The sequence below is a fragment of the Lissotriton helveticus genome, chromosome 5_1, assembly GCF_964261635.1.
Source record: "Lissotriton helveticus chromosome 5_1, aLisHel1.1, whole genome shotgun sequence".
Classification (NCBI taxonomy): domain Eukaryota; kingdom Metazoa; phylum Chordata; class Amphibia; order Caudata; family Salamandridae; genus Lissotriton; species Lissotriton helveticus.
The window spans coordinates 968867231-968885788 of record NC_136065.1 but is presented as its reverse complement, the minus strand read 5'-3'; the positions used below and the strand labels follow the sequence as shown (position 1 = coordinate 968885788).

The window sequence follows — 18558 nt, the reverse complement described above, 5'->3', positions numbered from 1 at the left end:
GTAGTAGGCACCACGCGGTGCCTGCCACATAGTGCAGGGATATGTTGGGGGGGCACCTATGGTGCCCCCCAGAGGCATGTAACAGGGCCATGGCAGTAGGGGGGCCAACTACAGGCCCTCAATATCCCTTTCCGCCTGCATTTTCATGGCAGGTAAACCGCCATGAAATGGCCGGCGGGTAGGGACATTGTAATCTCTATGGTGGTGCCTGGCAGGCACTGCCACTGTGTAGGGATACAAGTCCCTCCGAAGGACGGACTGGCTCTTAGAGCCTGTCTGATCCTTGGCGGTTGGTCTCTCCGACCACCCAACATTCGCCTGCCATCCCAATGTAGCGGGAAGAAATCAGTATTAGGATGGCAGTGGGACCACCACCGAAAGGCTGCCAGTGGCGGTCCCACCATCATCGTAATCAGGCCCTATATTTCTAAAATGACATTAAGGTTGTGAACCTCCTTAAGGGGCAACGTAGCTTATTAAGTTAACACTGTATATAATGGTGCACTTCTCAACTGAAAAAAACTGCATGAATACTAATATTTAAAGAACCTGATTTAGAGTTTGAAAAACAGGTGTCTCCTTCACATATGTGACAAAGTACTCTGTCTCCCAAACTCTTGCTCACCCATTCTATTTAGAGTTGGGTGGACCATCAGCTCAAACAATAAAAAGATTACTCTGCCGGCCTACTAAAATGAATAACCACCATGAAAATATCCCCTTGGTATGGTGGTCATTGATTATTTGTTTTTGAAAAGCAAGATCTCACTTTCAAAGTGTGTTTTGAAAAACAAAAAGTTTGGTGGATGGACGTCAAAACCAATGGTAGTCATCCAGCACACATTTGGTACCTTCAGAGAATCTGGTTGTTTTCCTCAAATTACAGAGATCCCCTCTGGGTTTGTGGAGATCTCTATATAAGACAGTGTTCAGTCCATCAGTGTGGCAGACATAGAGGATCATTATAAGTTTGGGGGTCCATTGGAGCGCCAAACCAGCGGTGGCAGTGGCCCAACCACCATATCACAAGTTTGGTGGTTGGATCATCATAGGACTGCTGCTACTGCCAGGGATCCGTGGTCCCTGGTGGTCTTGTAGCGGTCTGAGGCCGGCAATATGCTGGCTGTGCTGCTGTGGCACCTCCAAGCATAATACAAGTTTCTTTCCAGATACAGTTTCATGGCGATGAGCCTGCCGTGAAAGTGTGGCAGTGAGGAAACTAAGGGGGCCCCAAAGGGCCCCCTGTTGCCTCTGGGCCAGGGTATGCATGCAGGGGGGCGCATGGTGTGAACCCCTGTCTGTTTGCACCCCCTGTTCTAGCATAGCATGGACTTCACAGTCAATGCCGTGCTGGAACTTGCTGTGGCGGTTCCACAGTGCTGCCTTTCCAAGGCTCTCATATGAATGAGCCTTTTAAAGGCACCACCGTGGTCCAATTGCCGCAGGATTCCCCGAACTGTATTCCAATCAGAATATGGAGCGCGACCAGACTACAGGTTTGGCTGTCTTGGAGCAGGACCCAGGTGTGGCAGCCCGCTCAAAGACCGCCAAGCTCGTAATCAGGCCCATAATGTCCTCCCCTAACCGGATGGACATAGTAAAGGCTGTCATAGTCCAAATCAGGCCCAAACTTTTGTTAAGTTACTGATTGACAGAAACAACATTTAGAACCTCAATACCAGTTCAAGGCTAGATTCCGACCCGTGTCTAAACACATGTTTAGACAGAGATCGGAATTACAAGGTGTGTGATAGTTATCACACTTTCACATGTTTCCCCTGATAGATTTGGCAGAGCAAACCTTCCATAATTCATCAGGAGTAAAAAACCTCTAAAAAAGGCAAAACATGTGAAATTCGCTGTGGTAAATACCAATTCTGCATGGTATGCCTCATTTACAAGTTTAAAACTTGACATACGTGGCATTTAACACATGGCAAATATGTCACCCTGGTCTAATGCTATTTACCACGTGTTGTAAATACCTCACCCTATCCTACTGAGGGCCTTAAGCACATAAACCAATACATCATAAACTATGGCCAAAGGGAGTAAGGCAAGATTACATAACAAGAGGTATTGTCAATGACCGCAGAGTTGCTTTAAAACTTAAGGACCATTCCAGGAAACACCTCCCATTCCTGTTCAAGTGAAATTGCTTTATCATTAGTGTATTGTGAATTCTGCACTCTCATCTGCTGCTGGAGTGCTGCATTCTCCTGTGCATTTATGAGTGAGACATCAGTATTTATTGAGCATAAGAAAATCTTTATGAAGCACTCTCTAAAGGAGTTCATAATAAACATTACTAGCAATTACACTACAGTATAAGCAAATTTTCCTACCTTGCCAAAGCTTCCTTTACCAATTGCCCGAAGTATCTGGAAATGATCCAAATTTACTAGAAAACAAAATAAAAACACAAATATTTTACCTCAGAGTCCAATAAAGATGTACTTTCACAAGTTTTCATGTACAGAACATTTTCAGTGGAATTCGAGTTATGCGATACAAACCTTGAGATGTAAAGTGTAATATGGTGATTGTTCAAAACTGAAAACAAGAAGCAAGTGGTAACTATGGCAGATCTCTTATGTAATGGGCAGGGCAGGGCTAGTGAAAGCAGCGACGAGTGGACTCTTATTGTCCTGTCCAGACCATTAAACAAATGTTAGTCATGAACGTGCACCTTCACTTTTGCAGTAGTACACACTGCGGCCTAGTTTGTAAACTATATTAAATAAGCTCCCAAGAGTCAACACCTACTTTTGGAGAAAATTGAAACATTTGGGGAATCCCCAAGGGTTTTCAGGAGTTCTTCAGGACAGCTGTGATAGCTGCGACTTATCAGGAGCATTCATGAGCATTTACACAGCTACAAACAACAAGTACTACAATTATATTCATGTAACTTAATTGCAAAAATAGTTTCTTTTCACTGGACTAATGTTTTTGCGATGCCAAAAACCCACTCCCTCTATGATCACTTTGCTATCTTAAAAAGAAATAGTTTATTCAAGTGAATGGGTTCATATCATTTATATGGGAGAGCAAACGTTCAATAACTTCTAGCATAAAGCGCTGCATCCCTATGGGTCAAGGGATAGTGTCTGACAAACTTTTGGCACCCTCTATCATTCTCCAATAACTGCAATTGCTGACATACATTTTCAAATAAGTGCTATTCCTCTTACTAAGATTATGAAACGTTTAGGACTAAATGTTTTTGGGATACATTTAACAGCCTCAAATGTTCCCCAAAAAACTGAATTTCTAATGCTACGTGCCCACTACAAGGGTTAAGTGAAGCAAATTCATCTTTCGGTCACCCCCTGATTTTTTGTCTTTCTATGGACCCTACGCTTGCTGGTATTGGTACTCTGAACACTGTAACACTACTATTCAGTGCCGCAGTGTGAGCCCTAAAATAGTATTGGTAAAATTGTTTTCACCCAATTGGTTCATTTAACTTTTCTGTAAGGCCACACTACAGGGTGCAAAAATGCACTAATGTCATGAAAGGTAAATGACATGTGGGCTGCATTGTGTATTTACACTACCTACATATACAACCAAAATATATAGCTCACAGAGGCAAGACTGTGCTCTGCGGATAATGCAGTTAAAAAAACGGCAGTCCCCATACAACAAGGAAAAAGAAGAATTCCCCTGCCATGTAGGAGTACACATTTGTATATATAAATAAGTTGCTCATAAGGTCTACATTGAAAGCTTTAAAATATATAAAAAGTAGTGCACTAAATACTTAAAAAGTGTGACATCACAGTAACTGAATGCCTAAAGTTACATAGGCCTAGGTTGGTTAACATATGTAATCCTACATCTCTGCTTGAGAAAATACTAGGAAAATTATTCAAATATACTTGGCACTTAATTTTCGAAATCTGAATTAATTGTGAAATCAGAATAATTTTCATCATTTGAATGGACTAAAAACTTTAGGCTACATGCGCCAGAACTAGCTTACATAATTTCTTCCACTCATTAAACCTCCAGGGGTAGAATACACATGCATGGTTGGGAGAGTTAACGGCCCTGGCTCCCAAGAAAATGGCGTCTCTTTGAGCCCAGGAAAAGCAGGGTGGTGTTAACAGCTAACAACGTAGTAGGGCTTAGCTATCGGGGAATGTACAGGAACAGCTGGCAGAACGAAGGACAGCCTTAGCACTAATTCAATTAAAGTTTCCATGGAGCATTTCCCAATTCCCAGCCCGAACCAATCATAGTGGGAGAAGAAGGGGAGGACCAGTTTGGACCCTGTCAGGTGGGAAGATAGATAGTCTACACATGGAAGAAGGTTAGAAGCTGGGCAGGTCATCCCGGTGATAGATTGGCTCTACCATAATGAAAGAGGGGATCCTGTGTAATTGTTGGGAAAGGAAATGATTAAGTCCTGCAAAAGGGGTAGGGGGTTAGGAGAAAATAGGTAGGTTTGGGTGGCAACATTTCTACAATCACTTTACCACCTCCCTCCTCAGAACATTCCTGGACCAAGAAAGACTCCACTTGAAGAAGAAAGCCCTGTAGAAAGAACACTTCTGACTCCTGCCTGAAGAGATTGACTCACATAAGCACTCAAGTATTCCTTACTTCTCCTAGCAACCAAAGAATGCAACAGCTTTCCAAGGGTCAAGTGGTTGGCCTCCTATTTGTCTGCTTCAGGGAAACAACAGCAGAAGAACTCTTGACTCCAAGATGGTCCAGCTGATCACTTTGGCACTAAGGACAGGGCACTACAGGCAACCTGCTGGAGAAAGATCTTGTTCCTAGAAGCCCGCCCTAAGTAGCTATGGACTGTAGGACTGACCAGTAGGAGCTTTGCAAGCAGAGTGAATGTCAGGACATTGTGGTAAAGTAATCTGGCATTTCTGAGCGTCTACCTAACTACAGCTTCCAGCAAACTATACAGTCAAGCACCCTTGGAGGCCACAACACCCAGCTTTGAGGACATACAGGACATACAATCCAGCTTTGTACTGAGAGAATCTTTTGGTACAAAACTCTTGCTTAAGTGGGAGTTTTATGGTTATTTATCCAAGTTATAGGCAGGTCCAAGACTCTTGGTGGCCACAGTCTTGGAACCTAGCCAGACGGGAACATTTTGACTTCCATCTCAGAGACTAAGGGCCTGATTTTGAATTTCACAGATCGTACTCCATCTGTTAGGATGGCGGTGGACATCACATTACCTCTGCCATCCTGGCAGACTATTATCTGTCAAATTTAGAGATGAATGTCAACCCATTGGTCATCTCTCTGCAGAAAAAGGAGTTATTTGCAATGTATCAAAGGTTTGCTTGATGGCCACAGTTAGAAATGGGGTATCTCGTTGGCAGAGGTATACACCTTGCCTAAGTAGGAACCCCCATTCTAGTCAGGGTAAGCTAGATACACACTAAGAGATAACCGGTTGTCGGAAAGTGGGTTATTTGTAAGTGCAAGTATGCACTTACCACTAGTAAGAAGGCCACCAACATGGCATTGGGTACAGTAAAGGTCTCAGTAATTTAGCCCCTTGCGCAACCCTTGGTAGCTGACAATGAGCAATCAGGCCTAACTTAGGAGACAGGAGTGTGAAGCACCAATACAGCAAATATGTTAGACACAAAACACAATAGAAATCCCACACCAATTTATAACAATAGGAAATATTTTTGTGAACAAATAGACACCAAAATGATAATAATCTAATGTACGGAACAGAATATATGAATTTTTAAAGGTTAACCACTTTATAGTCCTTAAATACCTATAGGGCCACTCTGGGACATCTGGTCATGCTTGACCGTGACAAAATCAAACTTTGAGGTCGACTGCGATGGAGCTCTGGTCGGACACACTTAGCGGGAGGCCACAGTCAAAATTTTACTTTCACACATAGGGCCTGACTACGAGTCTCAGCGGTGGGTGGGCCGCCACCACCAGTGAGACTCACTGCCCCCGCCAACCAGATTACAACTTAAAAGTGGTCTGACTGGTGGGAGGCATGACGGTCCCGCAGCGGGATCGCCATGCCGCCTAAACGCCACACATGTTTTGTGCATGGTATGGACTGTAAAGTCTATGCTGTGCATAAACTGGGGTGCATGCACACAGGGGGGGGCACATATTTTGCCCCCGGTGTGCATCCACATGGTGTGAGGCACTTTGTGCCTCTTCCCACGATTTCATGGTGGTAGAACCGCCATTAAAACGGTGGCTGGGATGAAACTCTTAATAAGCTTGGCAGAACTGCTGTGGGCCCACCGAGCATATTGCGGCCTCAAGACTGCTACGCCACCGCCAGGGAACATTGGCGGCAGCGGTCCCATGGCAGTCCAACTGTCCAAGTTGTAATGGGGTGTTCGGACCACCTGTGCAGCAGTGGCTGAACCACCACTGCTGCTCCACCACAAGTCTGGTAGTCCTTGAGCCACCAGACTCCTAATTGGGCCCTTAGAAACATTTCTGGAACTTTTTCTTCTGACATCGCTCGACCCTCCACATCAGGCTGTATTTGGTGAGGGTTTGTCAGCTTCACTCTCTGCGGGCCCTGGTCAAATCCTGAAAGTGTGGAGCTCCGAAGCTTTCAGCATTACAACCTGAAATCCTGGCCAGGTAACGGTTGGAGATAGTCAGCTTGACTATCGATGATGTGTCAGTCACCTCATAGAGATTTTTCACGAAAGTTCTTCAAAGTTCTTCAAAGTTCTCCAAACTTCAAAAAGTGCTTCCCGAAGGTCTCCTTGCGGTTCAAAGTGTCCAAATCACTAATCCAAAGGTTTGGAATCTCCTAGATGGTCTCAGCAATGTCCTTAAAAATAAAAATTATTACAAAGGGATTAATCGACAAAGTCTTACTGACTGCGAGGATCGGAACTGAGTCATTGCCTCTTCTGCTCCTCACATCAGGTCTCTATTGTCAATGCTTACTCTGTCCAAGGTACTTTTTCAGCGTGACCTGCGCGTGTCCTGTAGCGGGCATGCCCTTCATCGCAGTTGACCTGAACTTTGCATTTACCCCTGTCTACCATGACCAGATGTCCCTGGTTGGTGTTTTATGACTGTAGGCACTATATTTTCATTTGATGTCTAAAAATTAATACCTCCACTTCCATCTATTGGATTTTTGTTGTTTTGGTCTTGTTTTACTCATAAAATTCTTATTTTGGTATGGTGGATCATTTTCATTGTGTTACTGTGTGTGTGTGCTGCACAAATACTTTCCACACTGCCTCTTTAGATAAGCCTGATTGCTCTGTGCCATATTATCAGAGGGTAAGTACAGGTGTTAGAAAGTCACACTTTTGCCCTGTTCACCCCCATTATTTGCTGAATAATTCACGACAACTAAATAAATTGACTAAAATTCAGTCTCGCTCTTTCTGTGTGATGAGACAAAGAGAAATAAGGAAACTGAAAAAACTCCACCAACGGAAAAAGGAGAAAGAAAGACCAGCTCTAAGAGATTGTGTCTGGGTCGACATTCAATTAGCAGTAAAGCACAAAAATGATAATACATTTTGGAACATAATCTCTGCACAGATGGGAATACGAAAATCAGCTCAAGCCATACCAGTATCATCATCCAACTGGAAAAAGTATATTCCAAAGCTTTATAAATGCAATCATCAGCATCTGATCTTCCGCAGACTGGATCAATTGTTGAAGAACGAATCCGAACAGGAACCAATGAAAATTTCAGCTGCACAAATTTCTACTCTGACATCCTCTGCCAGGTCATCTGCAGCGATTGGACCAGATAAGATCCCAAATAAAGTTTTACAGAAAAAATGCTGACGACTGGGGTAAATTCTTAGCCCCACTTTTCCAACATTGCCTGAAAAGCGGGGAAATACCAAAATCTTGGCGGGGGAGTGTGGTGGTTCCTCTCCTAAAAAAAGGCGCAACAACGAATCCCGCAAACTACAGACAAATAGCTCTTCTCAACGCCACCGGAAAGATCTTTGCTGCTTGTGTTTTGGAACACTTAAAAGACTGGTCTTTTTCGAGAAAAGTGATCCCTTATGTATCAGGCTGGGTTTCGCCCAAAGCTTTCTACACTGGACAATATTGCTGTGTTCCAAACAGTACTTGATAAGTTTGTTACGTTAAATGCTCAGATTCTATATTGGGCATTTATTGATTTTTTGACTGCTTTCGATAGTGTAGATAGATCGACCCTTTGGAGAAAATTGGCGAATTATGGGGATCCCTAAAGATCTCTTAACAATAATAATCTCCCTTCACACATCAACATGGTGCAGAGTCCAACTGTGGGGAGAAAAAGGCCTAACCCAACCCATCCCTTCGCAGAACGGGCTGAAACAGGGATGCTTATTAGCTCCCCTATTATTCTCCATCTCTATTAGCGATTTACCAGGGCGTCTCTCTCAAATAAAAAATGCCCCTCCTAAATTAGCACAAGTTGACATACTGTGTTTCATGTATGCCGATTATATTGTTATACTCGATCATACCCCGATAAGCCTGCAAAGAACCCTGAATGAACTAAATCATTACGCAACTGAGAATTCTCTGGTGCCAAATATTACTAAAACTAAAGCACTCCCTTTCAGTGGCAGAAGGAAAGCTTTACCTTATATATCGTCATTAGGAGGTGAACCGATCAAGACAGTAAAAGAGTATGTCTATTTGGCCCGTATTTTTACTTTTAATTTACAAGATACGGAAGTCGGAGGGCAGAATCCCACGTTGGGGCTTTAAAGAGACTGTATCTCTCTACTGGAAATAGACATTTTACACCAATGTTGGAGGTTTACGGCATGAAAATCCCTCTGATTCTATCATATGCCATGGAATACACACAAACTAAAACATGGTAATCTATAAAAGTAAAGGAAGGAACCATACTCCGAAAATTGTTAAAAGTGTTGCATTCGGTACCAGATCAAGCACTCCATCTTGAGCTATCTGTAACGGAAATCTTTGCTAGAGTAATTTCAAATATCTTTAGGTGGGCATACAACCTATTACATGCAGCGCCAGACACCTTAAGGCATCTGTTAAAACTGGACACTTTTAGAGAGGAAGCGTCTGGGTATATTTTTAATAATAATATGTTAAAAGCCTTTGAGGTCTCTCAATGCACAATTGGATAAAGAGCATTGCATTCAATTGAAGCATTATAAAGCGTTTGCAGAAAATATAGAATTTAAAACCCATGCTCCCAATTTAAGTTTTCAACTAGAGCACGGTTTAAGGCGCTGTATACTACTCTTACGTTTGAGTATACTCCCTTTAGCAACATTCTTAGTAGCTGGGATGGTACAAATAACCCCAAAGGCATATGTGAATTATGCAAAGGTGGACAACAAGATTTTCTTCTCGTTTTACTAATCTGTCCTAATGCGAGTATAGTAGTGGCATGACTATGTTATATAATTCCAATTCAATTAAAGTATAATGCATTTTTGGCCCAAGATTTAATTATGTTGTGTAACTCTCCAGTCAATGAATTTGTATGCCATAACTTGTATACATTTTTTAAAAGCTTTCTGAAGCGGTTCTAAAGTTAAAATGCTCAATCAGAAGATTTGATCCTATTTTATTGAATTTTGTATGGATAGAGATAGAACATTGTTACTTCTCCATTTTATAGTATGTTTTAAAAAGTAAATGTTTTACCATCTTAATCATTATAAATTCAATAATAATAATAATTTTATATCTGTATTTGTAGATCTCAGTTGAGGTCTGAATCAAATACAAAATTACTGATTTACTGGTTTTTGCTGAATGACACAGGTGGTAACTGACTCTGACTGTACTCTGGGCTCTGCTAACCAGGCCCAGTGCTATGTTGAAAAAGGTACATGTAATAGGGCACACAATGATAGACCCTATGAGTCCCTAGTAGAGAATAGGGCTAGGGGGTGTCATCTGCCTATCAGTCCATAGCATATATTGGGTCATGGGAGGTTTAGAAGCCCAGCAGATTTTCTGTGCGCTGCTGAGTGTTGCTGTTTGTGAGATATTTCTTTATTTATTTCAAAGGTTTTATATAGCGCTACTGGACCCAAGTGTATCAGAGCGCTTTACAAGGATGGTGAACATAATGAGATAAAATAACAATTAAGCGAAAAAGAGTTACAGTATGATAATGCATTCAACAGGGCTAAGGGGGCAAAGAAACAGAGAGATAAAATTAAGAGGAAAATGAATATTAAAAGTTAGGAGAGAGAGGGGGTGAAGAGAGGGGGAGTGAGAAAATGAAGGGATTGAGAGGGGGTGGGAAGAGGAGTGTACAAGGGAAGAGAAAGGAGTGAACATGTTCAGAGTCAGTAAAAATTAGATGCCCCAATACTTGTTGAGAAGAAGTACTTTGAGTTCCTTTTTGAAGAGAGGGTAAGAGGGGTTGCAGCGAAGATCCTTAGGGAGAGAGTTCCAAATTGTAGGAGCGTTACCAGAGAACGCACAGTATTGGGTCTTTTGACATTTGAGTCTGGGTGGGATCAAGACAAGGGAGTTTGTGCTCCTCAGCAATCTGCTTTGTGTAGTTTAGTTGTAAGGTAAGAAGGAGTGTTTTGGTGAAGTGCTTTTTGAGTGATGCAGGCAATCTTGTAGGTGGATCTTCCTTCTATTGGGAGCCAATTGAGATTTTTGAGGACGGGGGAGATGTGATCAAATTTTTTACAATCAGAGATGAGTCACGCAGCTAGATTGAGGACAGATTTAATCGGTGCAAGATGGATTTTAGGGGTGCCAGCCAAAGTGGCGTTGCCATAATCAATCCTGGAAAGGACAAGCGATTGGACAACAAGTTTGAAATTGTCTGCTGGAATAAATGGTTTAAGTTTCTTGAGGTGGAGAAGGGTGAAAAGCGCACTTTTGGATGCATTTTTAATGTGGGGGATAAGATTTAGATTCTGGTCGATACTGATGCCTAGGGATTTGACAGAATTAGAGGTGGAGAGTGGGCAGTTAAGAGCTTTGATGTCATTTATCCAGAGTTGAATGGGAAGGGAGTTGTTTTTGGGGGAGAAAAGGATGATTTCAGTTTTATTCGGGTTCAGTTTGAGATGGTTCCGATGGAACCAGGTTTGAATTCTGGTCAAGGTCTCATTGAGGTGGAGAATGTCTTTATGGGATTTGATCTTGTAATATAATTGGGTGTCATCGGCATAGAGGTGGTAACTGATATTAGCTTGTTTGAGGATGAGGGTGAGTGGGAGAGGATGGATCCTTGAAGGACGCCGAGTGAGACAGGTTGAGGTTTAGAGAGAAAGTGGCTGAGCTTGATTTGCTGGGATCTGTTTTGAAGGAATGAGGAAAACCATTTGAATACGTTGCCATCTAAGCCGAACCGGTCTTTGAGAGTGTTGAGAAGGATGGGGTGGTGGACGGTATCAAATGCAGCTGAGAGGTCGAGGAGGATTAGTAATGAGGATTACCCTTTGTCTAGGGAGCGATGAATGTCGTCAGTGATATTAAGCACAGCAGTTTCTGTACTGCATCCCTTTCTAAAGCCGGATTGGAAAACATCAAGGAGATTGAAGGAGGCGATATGTTTCTCTAATTGCAATAGGACACATTTTTGGGGGGCTTTAGAGAGGAATGGAAGGTTAAAGATAGGGCGAAGGTTGTTAAGGTCAAGTGGGCACCTTGTACCAGTCCAAACAATCCTTATGATGATTTAAGAGGTCAAAGATAACCTTAGAAAGCTATACAAGTGGTAACTGTGGAGAGCAGCCTTCAGGCTTAGTCTTGAAGGAATGTTAAGCAGTTTGTTTTACCAAAATGCAGCCTTATTGTATTGGTTAAATGAAAGGAGAACCACACAGTAGTTATAAAAACATGTATTTATTATTATAACACACTCTAAATACTTTACAGTATCTACTACATGCAGATAAACACAAAGCACACAATACTGTAGCACAGAAACAATTGTAAGTAGCACTAATACACAGTGGGCTCCAGGGGGAGACCAAACCATATACTAAAATAGTGGTATAAGAACAACGACTCAAGTCAAGACAGTGTCTAGAGGATGTAGAATCGCTGGGACTCCAAGGAATAACCCAAGGTGAGTAAGTAGGGACCACTTGGAGGACGGGTGCAGTGTGGGAACACGACCATGTGTTCCGTACAATTCTATGGGAGAGTCACGGTTGCAGTTTTAAAGTTTAAGGACCCTTCTGAGTGGACTTCGAAGAAACCCAGTGGAACCTAGAAGGTTGGAGAGCCACCCCACCCATGGATACCGTAGTACCAGAGTTAACTATCCCAGGGAAGCCGGGTGCATTGAGTCAAAGTGGTGTCTGAAACCGCCGTCAAACGCAACAAAGGACTTCGAAGAAGAGCCACTGTAGGGAAGAAGGAAAGTATACGTTGGAATCCAAAGGTGGATTCCTGATGAAGAGTACCTGAATGCAGAGGGGATAGAGCATGGGCCGCTCAGGAGTGACAAGGGGCTCGGTAGACGAATGCCCACTGATGTCGGGTGCTTCAGGTGCTTAGAAGGGGTTCTTGGCTCTTCAGCCACAGGGACCAGGAGATGTTGAGGATGACCAGGAGCTGCATACGAGCTGTCCCATAAAGTATGTCGAGTGCTGAGGGGTCGGTATCTGGCTGGAGTACCAACAAGCCATGGCAGAGGCAACCCACAAAGAAGATCAAGAAATGTTATGGTTCGGACCAGCAAGGTACAGGAGACTCACCAAACACAGGGAAGTCAGGGCAAGCCTGGAGCAACCAGGGGAGCCCAAGAAAATCAGTGTTGACCCTCAAGAAGACCAACATGCTGGAGGCACAGGAGTTGAGAGGGTACATTGAGCACTTTCACAAAGCAGCAGCCCAGAGAGCACTCAGTGTGAGGAAGCCAAAGTTCATTGGTGGAAATTATGTCAGAGGTTGGGGCTACTGGGAGCCCAGTGCACTTGTTTTGGAAATGCCAACAAGCATATGCACTTGCAAAAGTACACGGTGCACAGGGGTACGGGTATTGCAGCCCACACGAGGGATTCAGACCTCAAACATGGCAGGACGGCAGCTCAGTCCTAATGAGACTTAGAAACCTACCTCCTGTGTTGCTGGAGCCTTTGGAATCTGTAGAACTCAGGAGCAGCAGACTAGTCAATTGTGATCTGGTGCCTGCGGTTGCAAGGGAGTGACACCTTCACTCCAAGGGAGATATCTTCAGTTGTCCTTGATGCTCCACAGGTCCTGCATGGAGCCTGTATGGTGCATGTGCAGAGACGATGCTTCAGACTGAGAGGGAGACAAAGTCGGTCCCAAACAAAGTCCAGAGTGTCCAGATCGTCAGTGGTTTCTGGATCAGAATCTTGTCGATGTCATATCTAGGGTCCTACAGCCAGGAAAGCCCTTTTGTACCCACAGGAGAGGGTGGACTGATTCAGGGGACCTCCCAGGGAAGGGTCAGGACAGAGGGGAGGTTACTCTCATGTCCTTTGTCCAGTTTTGTGCCAGAGCAGGAGCCATTGGCTCCCAGGACTCGTTTGAACTGGGCTATGCACAAGGAGACCAAATGTGCCACGCATGCAGACTTTCGGTCACTGGCAAGCGCACCCACCCAGGCCTAATACACTAAATCTTGTCTGGAAGGTGGCAGGATGCTTACTGTTCTGCCTTCCCCTGCTTCAGCTTGGCTCAGCAGCAGGAGGGCAGAATGTGTCTATGGACGGCAGCAACCCTTTTGGGCTGCCGGGGACTAGAAGGCTCATAGCAGGAACACCAGGGAACTCACAAAGCTCGTTTCTGAGGGGTGAAATCATACCTCCCACACCAGTTACCAGTGTGGGGGTATGATTCCACAAGGTTTGATACCAAACACGATAGGGTTACTTTCAGCCATTTTAGAGTTGGTCATTACGCAGTCGCATAATGCCACTCTATATGTCGTAAATGGCAGATATACTGACAACCCGGGAGAATGGACTCCGTAGGCTGTAGGGGTGTCCTGCTCATATAGGGGCACCCTCTCACTTAGAACCAAGCACCCTTCCGTCAGGATTGATAAGGCCTGCTAAAGGGGTGACTTATAGGCTTTAAGTGCAGTGACCCTTAGATATAGGAAACCTACATCTAAAGTAAGAGGTGCATCCACCCTCTTACACAGGCTGCAATGGCAGAACTGTAGTTCCATATTGCATGGCCTCTCATGGGATGCATAATACATGCTTCAGCCCATAGGACGCATCTAGGATACCTATGCCCTGGGTACATGGGTATCATATACTAGGGACTGACAAGGGTACCCCAGTATCCAATCTGGAGTGTACCTAAGTGTATTGCATAACAGTTTAGGGAGAAAGTAGATAGACTGGGGTCCTGATTAGCAGGATCCGAGTCAGACCAGTCAAAAACAATATCACCTGAAGCAAAAAGTGGGGGTAACCATAAGAAACCAATCCTACTTTCCTACACTGTTCTTTTAAAGGCAGTCCTGCCTTACAGCCTGTCTTTAAAAGTAAATTCTCACAATTTAAATTGACAGACGGTATAAGTCCCAAGTATATAATACGGCTAGGGGGTTCAATCTACCTATAAGTCCCTAGTATAGAACAGGGTATGAAAGTTTAGAAGCCTATCAGATTTCCTTCCCTTGCATGTCTGCACTTGTAAAGGCAGCCTGGCTTTGCAGATTGTCTTTAAAAGTAAATTGTTTGCAAATTCGACTGTGGCGGTAGGGGCACTTTAAAATTGATAATCTTTCTTATCGTTACATATAAGGCACACCCAAGGTCTCTCCTAGGTGTCCCGGGAGTGGGGGGCATGTAAGTGTATCAGGGACATTATAGAAGATATTTGATATGCCCTGGAGAGGAAAAAACTGCCAATTTCTTCTTTACCCATTGTAGATACTTAGCTCCACAGGCTAACATTATAATATTCTATTTAGGTGTAACTATTGCTAGGAAAGGAGTGAAATATCATTCAAGGACTTAAAAGATTGGTGTTGATAAAGTCAACAACTTGTCTCTGTTGAAATTATCATAACTAGTACAGAGCAGATGTTATAGAACCTTCTCTTCTGAAAGTCAAAATCTAGCCTTCTATTGGTCTCTGCTAATTGGTCAGCCTTAACAGAAGCGGAGGAGGTTAGGTCATAAAGAGGAGGCTGGGAAAATCAAACTGAGCTGAAAAAGACAGCAGATCAATAAGAAATACCAGGCATACCTACCCCCACATCCTGTGCCCCAACCAGATGGCAGGCTTAGGAAAGACATTTACAGACGTCAGGGGGAGGAGAACTAATGGAAATGAGCCACACAGTGGGTTGGTTTAGCCAGCACTTACTCCTCTGGAGGAAAATCCTTCATGTTGGATTTGGAATTGCAGTGCTTTCTGGGACAAGAAGATGCAACACTTTGAAGGAAGTTGTCATGCCTTTGGGTGGCACCCAGCATCTCATTAGACAGAGGTGCCCCCTGCTTGTTGACCCAGAACACTGAATAAATATGTGTGAGCTGCATATTCTCTCAGACCTGCTGCCTGAAACTATAAGGAGAAAAGGGACTATCCTGCTGGAATTTGGATCTGCACCCAAAGGCCTGCACTCTGAATGACTGTGCCTGCTACACAATCTGGTACTACAGACCTGTGGACGGTGCCTTGCTTCAAGAAGGATGAAAGAGTGAACTCCCTGCAAGCTGCAGGTTAACAGAGACCACCTGCATCATCTCCACCAAGAGTCCCCATCCTGGAGTCCGTCCAGTGGACTTTTATTTATTTATTTATTTCTTTATTTTGGCCAACGGCCATAAAAGACACACATAAATACATTCATTAACTCATACATTTAGAACATAATACATGTGTAAGATCAATTAAAACGATAATTACAGTAATAAGGTGTAAAGTTAATTCTCACCAATTAAATCAAGGACATAATTCATTCAGCAGGCAAATACAGTTTTAACAGCAGAATTCACTATTTAGAATCTATCCATCTTCAAAGTACCTGTCCCATTTTCTTTCGGACAATAAAAACTGAATGAAGAAACCTACTGATACTGAATACGATAAACTGTGCAGTATTAGTTTTTAGGATCCTGTATGCTATATAACAAGATCTAGTGCCTAAAAGAGCACACATTGGTTTGAGCCATTTTTTTCGAGCTTTCTGGTATGCTTTGCATATGAATAACATATGCACCTCATTCTCCTTACATATATCTGAGCACATAGGGCATCTCTCACTTATATTATTAGGACAATCCAGTTTTTTATTTGTCCAACGCTCAGTATTAGATTTCAGCATGAGGTTCCCATACCTGAACTTCAGGAAGAGAGTCTTAGCAAGGGGAGGCTCTATTTCGTCCAAAAACGATTCAAAACATGGTTCAGTTTTAAAAGTTAAAAAATGATTGGTTAGGGTGCCGGTTCTACTATCATGAATATATCTGTCATTCATGAAACACCAGTATGCTCTTTTTACTGTGTTTTTGGCAAGAGCTGGTAAATTCTCTGGGTTTTCCCAGAAGGAACTCAACCCCAGATTGTTAAACCATTTTTTAACATGCCCGAACCACCGAATGGAATTGAAGGAGTCCAGATTCAATACTTCTTGGAGACCATTTCTGTAATCTACCAGTTCCGGAGTGGACCAAATCCTAATCCAGAACATTAACGGTCTTATAATAGCTAGGTGGTCGGTTCGTTTAAAGTTCAAATCGAGATGAAGAGGTATTAAAGGTGTGCTGGTTGGGACCTTTACAATCGATCTCATAAATTTGTTATCGAGCCCTTGGAAACTCTCCCTGGCCCAAGGACCCCATATCTCAGCCCCATATAAAGCTGCGGATTGAATTTTAAATTTAAAAAGTTCAAGTACGGGAGTTACACTTTTACTTGTACTAGCATTCAATCTACAGATTATAGGTTTTGCATTATGGGCATATGACACCTTACTTTTTTCGATTTGCGCTTTCCATGTCAACTTTGAGTCAAGTACCACCCCCAAATAAGTAAAATTCTCTACAGTACCTAAAGTTTCCCCATTCAGGGTCAGGTTCCCTCTATCCGGTCTAATAGGATTTAAAGCCATACATTTTGTTTTGTCAATATTTATTTCTAGCCCTTTAGTCTCACAGTAACTGCTGAAGGAGTTTAAGAGTGCCTGGAGGCCCTTCTTGGTTTGGGATATTAAGATGGTATCATCCGCGAAGAGCAACGCAGGCACTCTCTCTCCATTCAGTTGTGGTGAATCGTTATTGCAAGTGTTGAGATAATCAGGCACATCATTAACAAAAATAGAAAATAGAGTTGGGGCCAGGACGCATCCCTGTCGGACACCACGCTTGATCGGGATATCACGCGTCAGTTCACCTTTCGGACCCCATCTGATATTTGCGTGATTTCTAGCATGCAATTCAATAATGTGGACCAAAAGGCTGTCTGGCAGACCGGCTATGTTTAATGATCTCCATAGCAGATTGCGAGGAACAAGGTCGAATGCCGCCCTCAAATCGATAAAGGCTACATACAGGTGTCCTTTCCGAATGTAAACATACTTCCAAATCAGACAACAAAATCTAAAGACCTGGTCTATCGTGCTGGTCTTAGACCTAAAGCCTGCCTGAAATTTGGAAAGTATGGCCGAGTCCTCCAACCAGTCATTTATCCTGAAAAGCAGATGCTTGGCATAAAGTTTTTGCAGAGTGTCCATTAAACTAATAGGTCTGTAATTAGAGGGAACAGACCTTATTCCCTTTTTAAAAATGGGAACAACTTCTGCTGCACGCCAACTATCAGGAAAACTACAATTAATGGACAGAGCATTAAACAAACGATTAATATAGGGTGCCCAAACTTCAGGTACATGTTTATAGAGGTCACCCGATATTTTGTCTGGCCCAGGGGCTTTGTTATGTTTAAGTTCATTGATGGCCCTATATGTTTCTTCCAAAGTAAAATCAAGACACACAGGTAGTGGTAGTGGACATGGGAGCTCCTCTTCCTTACCGTCATCATATGGTTTATACAAATTGGAAAAGTGCGTCACCCATGTCATTTCATCAATGAACGAGTCCCTCACAGGTCTACCGGCATGGCCCCCATTTGCAACCAACCTCCAAAAGCCAACGTTATCATTAAGTTTTGCAGCAGACAACATATCAGCCCAAATTGACTCTTCCCATGTTTTCTGTGCTACCCTTTGGACTCGCTTGTACTCCTCCCTAGCGAGTCTAACATCATCTTGGGTTTTGTTTTTAATCGCATAAAGGAGGTTCCTCTTAGCCAATTTACAAGCATGGTCATACCAAAGTTTCCCATGGCATCCCACGCGTACATTTTGCTGATTCATCTTGGGCAGTTTGGACATATGAACTCTCAATTCATCAAAGAAACCTTTGTGTAACTCAACAAAATGATCACAGTTATCAGTAGATAAAGATTGACCTACTAGAGGTGAAAAAGTGCTGTTAAACAATGAATAAACTGCAGCCAAGGTCTTACCCTCCCTTAAAAGATGTGGCCATTTTAAAGCACGTCTGTTGTTATTAATTATGTGTGCCTGCTCACATTGGACATCAGTAACCACCTCACATGTTGCCAGGTCGTAAGTGTCTC

At 43.1% G+C, this 18558-nt stretch overlaps 1 protein-coding gene across 1 annotated transcript in view; it reads right to left on the bottom strand.

The window, feature by feature from the left end:
- The window catches only part of STK32C (serine/threonine kinase 32C), a 1542229-nt gene that overhangs the window by 882375 nt on the left and 641296 nt on the right, over positions 1-18558 (bottom strand). Inside the window, exon 2 of the mRNA XM_078643478.1 lies at positions 2346-2401. Coding sequence (XP_078499604.1) covers positions 2346-2401 — 56 coding nt within the window. The remainder of the gene's footprint in view (positions 1-2345; positions 2402-18558) is intronic.